At 30.5% G+C, this 13122-nt stretch overlaps 2 protein-coding genes across 2 annotated transcripts; one reads left to right on the top strand and one right to left on the bottom strand.

The window, feature by feature from the left end:
* Positions 1–231: 231 nt before the first annotated feature.
* Positions 232–1147, top strand: TRIADDRAFT_33286 (uncharacterized protein; the record flags this gene model as incomplete). The annotated part of the gene is made up of 5 exons (XM_002117913.1): positions 232–363; positions 468–608; positions 702–776; positions 875–965; positions 1071–1147. Coding segments are annotated over 5 exons (516 nt in total), but the record flags the coding sequence as incomplete, so codon positions are not given.
* Positions 1148–4691: 3544 nt separating this feature from the next.
* On the bottom strand, positions 4692–12862 carry TRIADDRAFT_61971 (uncharacterized protein; the record flags this gene model as incomplete). The annotated part of the gene is made up of 6 exons (XM_002117893.1): positions 4692–5376; positions 5869–6016; positions 6114–6273; positions 6519–7204; positions 10034–10192; positions 12694–12862. The coding sequence occupies 6 exons, from the start codon at positions 12860–12862 to the stop codon at positions 4692–4694; spliced, it is 2007 nt and encodes a 668-aa protein (XP_002117929.1).
* Between the last annotated feature and the right edge of the window lie 260 nt (positions 12863–13122).

The raw sequence follows: 13122 nt of genomic DNA, 5'->3' as shown, positions 1-13122 counted from the left end.
ATTATCGATGTGCTGGTTGTGGAATGAAAGTTGATAAAGGCATATGACTCTAGTTTTGATATTGAAAAACTAATACTAATGCCATTCAAGTTGTTATTCTAATATTATATCGAATATCATATTATAGGTTATTCTAAGCGTTTTCGTTATTGCGAATATTTTGGTAAATATTTCTGTCACACATGTCATGGAAATGCTACTGCGATAATACCTGGGCATGTGATTCAAAAATGGGACTTTACTAAGTTTCCTGTTTCCAATATGGCGCGTGAATTATTAACTAAAATGCATCATGATCCATTATTTAACGTGATGGATATTAATCAATCGTTATACAAGAAGAAAACTCTAAATACTGTAAAGGTCAGCTTTGCTTACCTGCTTAAATTAGAATTAAAAAATCATGTAATAAAATATCAATGTCAATAATAACGTTGATGACAACTATTGGTTAATGTATAATTAAGGAACTGAGAATACAACTATTTCACCTCAAGAAATATATCTCTACTTGTGGATCATCGAAAGGATTGCTGGAAAGACTAGAGAAGCTACCTCTTCATATCATCGATCAACCACATGTATATTCCATGCATGATTTTATGAGTGTAAGAACTAAAATGAATTATTTAATATAGTTACTGTTGCTAGATTCTATATCCGTTGCTTTAAATGTAACCGAAATAATATACTAATTACAGGTAAAAAAGAAAGAACTTAATGCCATCTTGGAGCCATACGTAATAGCCAACGCGGCTCATATCTCACAATGTCAGGTAAATCAATTTACTGCATATACTTTAATGACTTAAGCGTAAGTGATCAAATCTTGTCTGATAATTATAATTTCCTTTACCGTATTATCAAAATAAAGCTATGCCGTCTGAAAGGTTTCATATGCGAAATATGCAAGAGCGAAACTCTTATCTATCCTTTTGAAATACTTACTTGTTATCAATGCGATGGTAAGGTATTTAATAACTAGTATTTTATCTTGATATAAATGTATCAGTTTATATGCTTAATAAGACAGTTAATATTATTAATATTTTTATCTTGTATTTGCTTAGATTGTCATACCTGCTACCATAAAAGATGTAAAGCCACTTTGGATAGCTGTCCAAAGTGTGCAAGGATAAAAAGGTAGTATTTCACATTACTAGGCAGTATAGCCATATATAGAAACATTTAATTGTCCTACTATTTATAAAATGTAGCCATTTTGGCCTAGTAAAAATGTGTACTTTACCAGCACTTTAAGAATAATTAAGGTTGAGCTGTCGCTAATTAAAAATATGAAAAATATTCCGCTTTAACATACTACTTGGAAGCTAACGGACAAAGTTAAATCTATAAGGAATATTTATTGCATATAGTTACGCATTTTCAATCTACACTGATTGAGATAATATCAAGATAATACTATGCTAATTTAATAAAATGAATAGATTATGTAGTATATTCTTTGTCTAAAATATTGTTAAGTACATTCCGAACTTTTCTTGTAATGCGATTATTCACTTATCGGAAACGGTATTGTATTCAGGCGTAATCTTGCGAATGATCCTGTTTCATTTCTTGACTTTTATTTTATATTAGGAGAAAGCAACAAGCTGCTGCTATAGATTAGCTCTGCTTCCAAGCTTCTGCACGTTGCCTGTAAATTTGCACATGCTTAGTTTACGTTTTGCAAAAAAAGAAGAATTGCTAGGCACTTTAACAGTGTAGTATCCGTAACTGCACAAATCAGTATCGCCTTGGTCAGCTACATTGCAAACGCAGGGAATATCATTTTGTATATTACATCAATTTTTATCTCAGTGCAATGCTACTAATGTGCTTTCATCAAGTTTTTCATTAATAGCGTTAATGTACAGTAAATCATCTCTTTTGCGTATGCTGTATTGGCAAATATATTTGCCATTGATGCTTTTGAAAAGTAGATTAAATACATGACTGTAACTAAAGTTTAAATTTGATTTACAGTCATATTAATACTAATGAATTTTATCCCGATCACTATTTTTCCACTCTAAAACGTAATCTACAAATAGAACAATATTATTGAAATACGACGTTATAATAACGCCATATGATTAATAATATAATTTATATATGATGGACATTGAAATTGCAGAAAAATGACCTGATACTATATCTTTTGACATATTTTGATCAATTTTATTTTTAAGAAGCGCAATCAATTTTTATCAGAAGCTGGTTGTCAATATAGATTTTGCGTTAAGGAAATTATTAGTTAATCGACAAAAGTAATTTATAATAAGATAATCCTTATTAAATAGTTGTCTTGTTTTGTTTCAGTTAAATTAAAAGACTCAAAAATCGAATCTGGGTATTAACAAACTGAAACAGAAAACAGATATCGATTCTTGTTGATTATTTTTATATTTTTTAAATTGTTTCGAAACAACATCGACTAATCATCTTTTCTATCAACCTTGCAAGATATGTTTTATTTCTCTACATATTATTATGCGGCAAACGTTACGGCGAAATGGCGATAGTCCAGTTATGTAACGAAGTGACGAGTTGAGTGGCATATCGAAGTAATATATCTTAAAACTGTATACTGACTTCCATAGTTAGTTAAACTTTTTACATTATACAATTTGTATCACAATTTTATGCTGTTGTATATCTGCAGATGCGTGAAAAGCTTGTAAATTATATATCATAAAATGTTTTTATATGAGCTTAGTCTCTTGACCTGATCTTTACAGCTAAGGATTTACTATTTGCCCAAAAGATTGCATGCAATCGATACTACTTATCCAGATTTAAATCTATCAAGCTTTTTTATCACCTTGTGTTAATGTTTCAGCTAATATTACTTGAAGATCATATTGTGAATAAAATGGCTGCAGAAATAGTTGAATACATTTCAAAGACTAATTACCATTAAAAATTAAAGATTTTCAAAACTGTTGCATGCCATCATAACGAGGAAGAATCATAACATAATTAAAATTGAGCGAATTAACCGAATAAGCCTTGAGAGAATTCGCAATCGAAGTAAATACGAGGGAATGCATTAAGGAATTAGTGAAAATTACTTTATTTGATCGAAGTCCAAATTGTTTAATGACTGATTCTGTCCATAGCATAGCAGGAAGCATAGGTATTACACTGAAATAATGATTAAATGATATTTGAAGAACATTTTAATTATAATTTGTGATTAATATTGATTAATTTCCTTTTGACGGTTCAAATAGTTAAGAATAGATACATAAAATGAGCAAGTTAAATTATGTTAATTAGAAGGATTTGTACTAGTAATCATTCTTGAATTACCAAATATTGATATAATCTTCCCTTGATCCCTTGACAAACCCAGACCATAATTTAAGGTATAGCGATTTTTACATGGTTAAAATAGTGAAAATTAGTCTGTATACTGCAGCAGTTATTTAAAATCATAATCACAGCTGTCTCAATTTAATATTTTGTGGTATATTAAATGACATATATATTTACCGAATGAATCAAGTAAATTGAAGACAACTTTGGAAACAACTATTACGCCAACAACAACATTAACATTATATTACATTTGTTAATGGACTACTCAGTTACTGAAATAACTACGTAAATTATGCAATTCAGTTATCTGTGGAAAATTTTACTCTACCACTATGATAACAAAAATTGACAATTATTTTTTCATATAAGGTTGGAATAAAATCCATATTTATACAGTATATGTAATAATGCCTATATTTTTATATAGAAATCGCGATTATAAACACCAATATACATATATAAGTGCTCAAGTTAACGATTTTGAATACAGATATTAAGTTTCAAAATTAAATACGATCACGATAAAATTGCTTACGTACCACTTTACGTATATTTGCATAAACCAGATCACAAAAAAAATGATTGCCAAATTATCGTACCGATAATGTTATCAAGGATGGAGTTAAATTTACCAAATGGATCCTTTCAAATTATACTCTCGTCCTTTTTACCCAGCTGATTGATATAATATCGCGTTTAAAATATTACTTATTGATTAAATAGATGGGTTGGTATCAAAACGATATTTTTGCCACATTATTGCTAAGTGTAAATCTAGAAATAATCAATATCAGCTGAATTGCAACAATTCGATCGTTTATGTCTTATTAGTTCAATAACGTAGATGTAAACTATATTATACATCGATTGCCAATAATACTGATCATTTATCGACAATAATACCATTTATAACTAAAATAATGATCAAATTTTGATATCTATTAGTAAATTGACATGATATTTTCATGTAATTGTTGGATCAATATTTTTTGTAGTGGATTGAATTATCGCTGCAGAATAAAGAATGGTGAAGATTTTAAAGGAGTGGGAAACTCACATAATGTTAGATATGTAAATAGTCATATATATGCATCATATATATTTAAAGAAAGGTAAATATATATAGTGTATGTGGGTTAGAGAGAGATACAGGTAATAGATTAATTAAGCATAACATGCTTAATTTCTCTATGGTTTATTTTTTTCTATTTAACTTATCAAGCACTACGTGATATTTTAATACCATTCCAGTTGCATCTATTGATTCATTTGAAGTCAAGACTAATTCTTGATTAATTTTACTCGATGATTATAAAAAGTATGAATTAACCTTGAAGTTGTGATTGAATTTCGCTTGGCTAATATTATCATAACGATGATAATACGTTTGTATGGAGTAAAGCATAAGCTAAACCGCTAATGAGTAATATCGATGCGGTAGAGTAACTTCGATGAGCCTTAGCACTACTCGTTGTCGTTGGATCCTCTTGTAAATTTTGATTTCCAACCGTTCCTTTCCTTGTAGTATCGGAAGATGTTATTGATTTTGTTGTAACAGTTTTCGTAGTAGTTTTCGTAGTACTTTGTGTTGTTTTAGCTTCAGTAGTCGCCGATGTTGAAGGCTTGTTTGCTGTTGTTGTTAGCTCTGTTTTCGGTGGTGTTGTTGTTTCAATATATCGCGTAGCTACTGTTAATGGCTTAAATATGATTGTTGGTGTATTATCAGTTGTAGATGCTTCTGTACCGCCAGTATTGCCTTTAACCTCAGGATTAGCGCTAGATCCAGAGAACCCACCTGACGTGTTGCCACTAACATTTCCATCATTTCCATCATCATCGTCCTCACTCGTATCGTCGTTATCAGTAGGGTTTCCGCTGCCGCTGAAACCGCTTGATGCTGGGGTCTTATAAATTTCTAATTGTGGATATTCCACAGGCTTATTTTGAATACCTTTAATGGTTGTATCCATAAGTTTAATTAGTCTATCAGCGATATAGGTTGATTCGACAGATATTTGATTATTCCAGACAAAAGTCGGCGAAACAGAGAAACTATTGAAAGGAGGAAAACTTCTATTTAGTGTCTAGATAATATTGATACATAGCAACACATAACGTTTAAATAACTACTAGGCATAACTACATATCAACATCGTTGTATCTGTGTTAATTTTAATCGAAGCAAGCTTTCAAAATCGTTGGTTAATGACTATCTTATATCAAAGAGAACATAGCTAGTCAAAATAGTGTTGAGTATTTAGCTTTCATTAATAACTGATACTAAATTTATTATTTTTCCATTAGTAACTTCGATACTAAGATACGAAAAATTTAAAATCGTTCCTAGTTGTATCTACTATTCAGATGGAACCGAATTTAGTATCAGTCAATTATAATATCACAATCCCAATGTTAAATAAGTATAAAAGCATGAAATATATCGTAATTAGAGAAGAATTGGATACCGGTACTGCAAGAATACTGGATACCTACAAGACCAATATTATCACATGAAATATAATTCAATTTAATCTTCATAGTTACCTTCCAACACCAGTTCCATTCCAACATTGCGTTGTTGTTTTAGCTGAAAAATGAGATAAGCATGCTCGATCGATGACTTTCTCCCATGAGAACTGACCTGATTCCAATACGTTGGATAAATTTTGTAAGAATTTCTCGTAAGCCTTATCTAAATTTAAGACGAGAGTGTAAGTAAAACTAAATAACAGTCTCAATCAATCGATCAGCAGTTTTTTAAGCAATATCATAACTAATATACCACCTACCATTTCGATTATTCTTAATTCCGGCTGATGCTAACATGTTATTGGCCGCTTTTTTACTACGTAAGTGAACTTGATCTTTTGATATGCCATCAACGACAAAATCATTATCAGCTGATCGTCTCTCCCGCTTATTCTGTAGACTCTTGCAGTTCTTAGTAATCTAGCAAAATGAAAATTCATACACTTTATTAATTTAAAATAGAGCAGCTATTAGTATGTGAATTTATTTTTAAAATTTAGTTTATAGCAATGAAATAAAACAATAGAGTACGGTAATTAGCAATTTCAGCACTAATAATGACTAAGCAGATTATAATATTGGCTAATAATGTACGTGAAGAATTACATTCTACTAATATGACTAAACCTTTCAACGTAGTCTTTTTCGAAGGCTATTCATCTTACCGGATCAGTAATCGATGAAGGTGAAGCATCAAATGCCGAAACAAATATTGAAATATCTTTCGTTAATTCTCCTAACGCTTCTTTCATATTGTAATGGCTTGATATTTGCTCAATTAATAGCTTTAAATTGATGGATAGATCATGGAAAATCTTAGTAATGTAGACTTGGTCATAATAACAATCTGCTAATACATGCTGGCAATATTTATTGCAGGGTGGAACACTAAACGCTGCACAAATAGAGCAAACATGCATATTGACCACAGCCCGATCGCAACTTTGGCCGGCCTTCATTTGACTTAATGCTGGAATTTGTTTCCGTAACTGAATTAATAAAGCCAAAACGCCACGTGTCTTGTCCATAACTCGTTTTGTTTTCTCGATAACTTTATCAGGATAACCAGGCATCTTAGCATTAGTTGTAATCAGTTGCTTAACACAATTTCGTACTTTAGGATTAAAATCGAATTTGATACTTTTATAACTAAAACCTCGAACAACTAATTCAGTATAGAGCTCTTTCAGCGGATTTTCCAAATTATTTAAATTTCCATTCATAAAATGGCGTAAAGAGGAATAAAATTGAGTAAAAATATCCTTGTTCATTGGATAAACATCAGGGTAAGCAACACCATAAACATAGTTCATGAATTTTTCAGCATCGTCGATATTCTTAGAAATATGCCCTAGAATATAGAATTCAACAAATCAGCACGCTATCAATACGTATTGTTCCATTAGTAATAAACTTCAGTAACGTTTGAATGAATCATCATTAGTCTGATAGCTTTTATATCTAGACATAAAGTGTCAATAACAGTCCCTATGGTCACGTTTTAATAAGTACTAGCAATCGATAAGAATGCTAATATTGCGAGAGATAATCGAGAGTTAGACACTTTTTACTCACATGGCTTTTGACTCATCAAGAAATTTAATTAAAACGTAACTCGTTGATGGCTACATCAGTTTTGCAGACACTGTGTAATACTATAATATTGAAAATTATACAGTGCATCTACTGACTATCCTCATATCGATATATAATTCTATATGTAGATAAATAAGAGTTGCCAAATCTATTTTTGATAGCCCTTTAATTATCATCTTTCATCATTAATATTAAAATTTTGTCAAATAATAGTAACTGCTATATGCGAGATTAACAATAGATTGATTATTACTTTTAATTAAATTTCTAAGATATCGAATAATTTTTTTCATTCACTAACTTGAATGAGCAATGGATAAATACAGTAGAAAGTAAATGGGATAAATAATAATAGGATACAATAACGTGATCAAAAAGAAAAAATTAACAAATCAATAATTCAAGCCGTAGACATTATTTTATGCAACAGCTCTGATCGTATTGGCTAATGATGGCTGTGGCTATAATATTAAAGAGTAATAATTATAAATATACGAGACAGTAGTAGCAAATATCAAACAGAACAGAATAAATTTAATTCTTGTGGCATGAATACATGACGGTACAACTCCTATTTCGAAATCTAGCTGTATGGGAACTGCTATTATGAGGCTTTTATAAAATAAATTAAAAAAGATAGAGACACGGACTGCAATGTATTTACTTTCTCAATTTGAATTTAATCGAGTCAGGAATTTAGGCAAATAAAGAAACTTGAGTTATCCATGAAGTAATAAAAACAAATTTCCAAAGCTAATATTTCAATATTAAAATAGTACAGTATTAATTTCGAGGAATAAATGTTAAAGAGGTAAAAATGAATTTTCCCAAAATAAACTAATAAAAAAGTAATTTTCTACTATTGCAACCGTTTAGTAATTTCTTTTAAATGTAGCCAAATAAACCGTAGTCTTAAATCTATAAAGGATCGTAGTAAATTAATAATTGTGACTACTAAACAGAGCTAAAAATTTTACACTACTGCCTATGCCATACTGGATTAAAATTGATGATATAATCCGTAGTAGACCAAATAGAAAGCATAGAATTTTGATACAGCATCAAATGCTTAGTCTGTATTTAAGTCAGCAGGTTGAGATTAATAATGAATTAGGCTATATTGGATGATATTAAAATATGGAATATATAAATTAATTTGAATCCCCTTAGCCGACACTTAGCCATGTTACATTTAATGTCATCATAAGATCTGGAATATTACAAGAGAAAATAGAATTTCAATATCAGAGTCCATACTGGATAGTAATTGACTAAAAAATGTGTTTAATTTTTATGAGATCAAACCAGAAAACTAAATTTATAGGGTCGGTAAATATTGTTGCCCTCGTTTTGGTATGATATATTAAACTTAATTCGATACCTACTGACTAATAAAGAAATCTATCATAAATTTGAAAAGCAAATTTAGCCTGATCGTCGCTTCTAAAATGCCCAACTATGTGCTATTATGTGCCAGATTCATAGTTGAGGCAAAGGGAAAATTCTATGAGTCGACTAATATGCTTGGAAGACTTCTATCTAGATAGTAGGTGCCGTTAAAATGATACTCTAGATTCATAATTGAAAAGTAAACAATTGCCGTAAAACACTGGAAGCCAAATGAAAATACACCTTTCTATCACATGTAATCCTTGCATATGTTGATCTGTAATTTGATTAAGAACTAAGTCTGGCTAGTTGCTAATCTTAAAATCAGCGAAAATGATAGTTATTGAAGTGTAGCAAAAGTCAAGATCTAGGGAGATATACGGCAAGATAATCCATTTATGGATACATGTATTTCAACATCGGAAGGAAGTTAAAGATTTTAAGCAAGAATTCATATCCTATAGGAAATGTAATTAGATATTGACTAATAACGATAAGATCACGTATTTATCATCCGTTTAGCTCTGTTACTGTCAGCTCAAATGACTTATAAGTCCATAATAATCTAAGTTAAGACAACAAATGTATATGTGCTCCAGTTTGGCATTCGCTATCATGCATTGTTAATTAATTGTTAAACACTTATAGTGAAGTAGCGCTACAAATTCACAGATGCTGTGATAAATTTTTATACACATTTGGATGCTAAAATTGGATTGCAACTAACAAATTTTAACGATAAAGTCGATTGAAACTGATGAAAAATAATAGTGGCGAAATTTCAATTAAAGATCAATATTGCCGACACCATCAATATCTAATTGCTAACGATATTTCCAAAATTACAGTTGATGAATATTGATATGTATTATATGTCACTGATCAATATCGTAGATGTACGTTGTCCAGTTGTCACTTCTTCTAGTCTGGCTATACGTGTGCGCTTTAGATATCAAACGTTCATCAAGTTCTGAAATTTACTGCAATTCTATGACTCAATTTTCATTTAGTAGCAATTTGAACTCGTATAATTTGGTTAGAAAGATTTTCAACGGTAAATCACATTGAAAATAGATTCAATTGTTATTGGCTCAGTTTTGCCTCGATTGATAGTTCGTCCGAAGTATAAACATCGCTAAATTGAAATTATTAAATCTATTCTATTCTTGTATCCATTGATCAAATATTAACTTACCTTGAAATTCAGTGATAAATGTAGATAAATCATGATTCATAATATTAGTTTCATTGGGTCCGATTGAGGCTAATTCAGTTAATACTCGATCATGAAGGAGTTTCTCCGATTGTCGCGTACAACATGTCCATTTACAGGTACAATGTTGTAATGAAGTTCCTATATTTCCGTCAAGTCGCGAAAAAATAAGAGTGTTAGAAATGATATGACGCATTTTCTTTCATTATTAAACATCTAGACAATAAAATCATACATTGTCTGAACACTGTAATTTAGTCTTTTACGCTATTTATTATTTAACATTGGAAAAAATCATGGAAAGAAATGAACAGTTTGACTTGTTGTTCTAAGTGGTTGTCTAGTATGATAGACCATTATCAAAAGATATGAACTGGTATCAAAATAAAAAAATACTACTAAATGAAAAGTAGCTACAACTAATTGTCTGTATTTATCGATTTATTGCTAATAACAGGAACTACAGTATGAAAATGGAATCCATATCTACATCGTAATTAGTAGTCAACCATTTCCTTTCGGAATCATAGCTTTTTCCGAACATTATTCCTATATCAATTTATCTAGAAATACTATCATGGGCCCAGAGAATAATTAGCTGATCGAAACGTTTATCATATTATAGAACTAAATTATATTCCAATTGCTTTCATTTTATAGATATATTGACTTTCGAAAGTAAATTCTACTTAATGAGAACTGAAATGAGTCTAGGATGAGTAAGATATGTGATGTTGAAATAATATCAGTAATAAATATTAATAAACATTGGATGAGATCATACCCAAGATAGAAGTTTTTTATTAAAGTAAATATGGGTTTGATTTCTTGCATTTAGTGATATAATTTCAAGCAACTGCTTCTTGGTTTATTATAAAGCCACAGAATAAACTGGAACTGGATCAAGACACTAAAACTATTGTTTCTATTCGTGAATCTTTGAACTTTCGAATAAATAATTTTGTCTAGCTACGATTATTTACAATCTAACGTCTACTACTATTTGAACAACAAATAGTCTAGCGATAATTTTTTAACATTCAGCTTTAACTCTATAAATAAATTTTAATTGTAAATAAGTAAACCATTTTAGTCAAACTTAATGATCAGTTACTGAGACGTAAAATAGAAGAGATATCGACTTAAAACTGTCTATTATGTTATACTGGGTTTCTTTTTAATATAAGAATTTATGAAATTGCCGCAACCCCTTGATATTCCTTTTTGTCATTCTTAATAGACCGCGAGAATTATCCATATTATTGCTTTCAACTTAAGCAACACTTACAAGTCAAATGTTTATACTAAATGATACATCAAAATTGGAAAGCCTTATGGCTGACATAAGGGAACTACTGAATAAATTTATTCTTGTCTATTCCAGACGTAAACTTTGAATTTATTGCCTAGACTTTCATAATATAGATATATTCAAATAAAATCATCTATATTTACTTATCCAAATAGCGTGTATAATCACATAACGTTTCAGAAAATTGAGAGTTTCAACCCGATAATAAATTTCTAAAGTACTGCTATTCCATTATGCTAAATTAATATACACTATTAAGCATATCCGTGAAATTTTCTAGCCCTAAAATAATCTTCTGTGATTATGATGCTTCAATCTACATTGTATAGTAGAAATATCATATATTCGAGGCTATTACAGTATTATCTAGTGATGCAAGGATAGGAGATTTGTTATTTTACATATCCTATGCTTTTCAAATCAAATAATACGGAATCGGGTAGGAAAAAATTTACTGTTATCCTTTCATAGACTAATTTTCTCGATATTATAGCCAATTTGTAACAAGATGTAATCTTGGATAGATTAACAGTAGAGGTGCGGAAAGACTAAGTATTTCGTTATTTCACGAATTAATCGCCCCGTCTGGAAAATCATTTTCCAGACAAAAGGGTAAAAACTGAAAGAATATTCTACCATTTTATGTGCGCAATCTATTTCCTAATCAGCAATTTATGCTAGAAATACCATCACCCAGATGATGATTTAATATATGATCTATTAGTTATTAGAACGGGAAGTACATTATGTCTGGAAAATAAGATTACAGCAGAAATGAAATTGATCGAGCATTTTCCAGAACTAGATGAATCTGCAATGCATCATTAAAAATTATTGCATGGAACTAAGCTCATGAGAATATGGTTAATAAATATATTCTATCTGCCCAGTAAAGTAAATAACCCTTCATGATTTTGATGTATTTGGCAGAAATGTAAATGTGAGTCGATAAAGTACTGCTAATGTTAATCTAGAGAGAGTAAGCAATCTCCACGAATTATCCCTCGGACTGCATGGATATTGATTTTCGATTCTACCTCGTTTCAATTTATCTCCTTCCAGAAAATGATTAAATGTATAGTATTAATCCCGACCGTACGAGCCAAATTATCAAGTTAAACGAAAAAATTAAGATTTGTCTTAAGGTATGATGAAAAAGTAAAGTTTAGACGGTAGACGAATAACGAAATAAAGTTAAGACCATTTCGTATCTAGATCTGCGTGCAATATTAGCCGTCTAAGACTATACGCAATCAACAATAACGGAAAAATGAAATCGTAGAGTTAAAAGTATGAAACCGACAGGCTATAACGACATAAAATAACTTACCTGGTATAGGATTCAACGAATGTGAATTAATCGGTAATTGTTTACTTCTAAAATGATTAGCAACATTGTAGCATTGCTGATCACGAGCCTCCACAGTAGCGACCATAAAATACATAGAGCAAGACAGAAGCAGACACAGACAGAGCAATCGATGTTGATTCATTGCCATATTGAAATACTGCGTAAGTCTCAAGACTGCAAATTATTAATCCAAGCAATGGATATTAAAAAGTGATCAAAAATAATTCGAGAAGAACTATTTCCAGGTAAAGTTATGCGAATTTAGTTTCAATCACTAGCAGCAGACTGGTTGCAATAGGAAGCAAATTTTCTAGTGTGGTGGTGCAATTACCGACCAAAAGGAGCAATACGTGGAACTAACTTGAAATTTCGATGATTAGCGATGACGAAAAATAAGATTTTGTCGCT

The sequence above is a fragment of the Trichoplax adhaerens genome, genomic scaffold (genome assembly GCF_000150275.1).
Source record: "Trichoplax adhaerens TRIADscaffold_32 genomic scaffold, whole genome shotgun sequence".
In the NCBI taxonomy this organism is placed as follows: domain Eukaryota; kingdom Metazoa; phylum Placozoa; class Uniplacotomia; order Trichoplacea; family Trichoplacidae; genus Trichoplax; species Trichoplax adhaerens.
The sequence above is the reverse complement of the archived record's forward strand: the minus strand, read 5'-3'. Positions and strand labels throughout refer to the sequence as shown.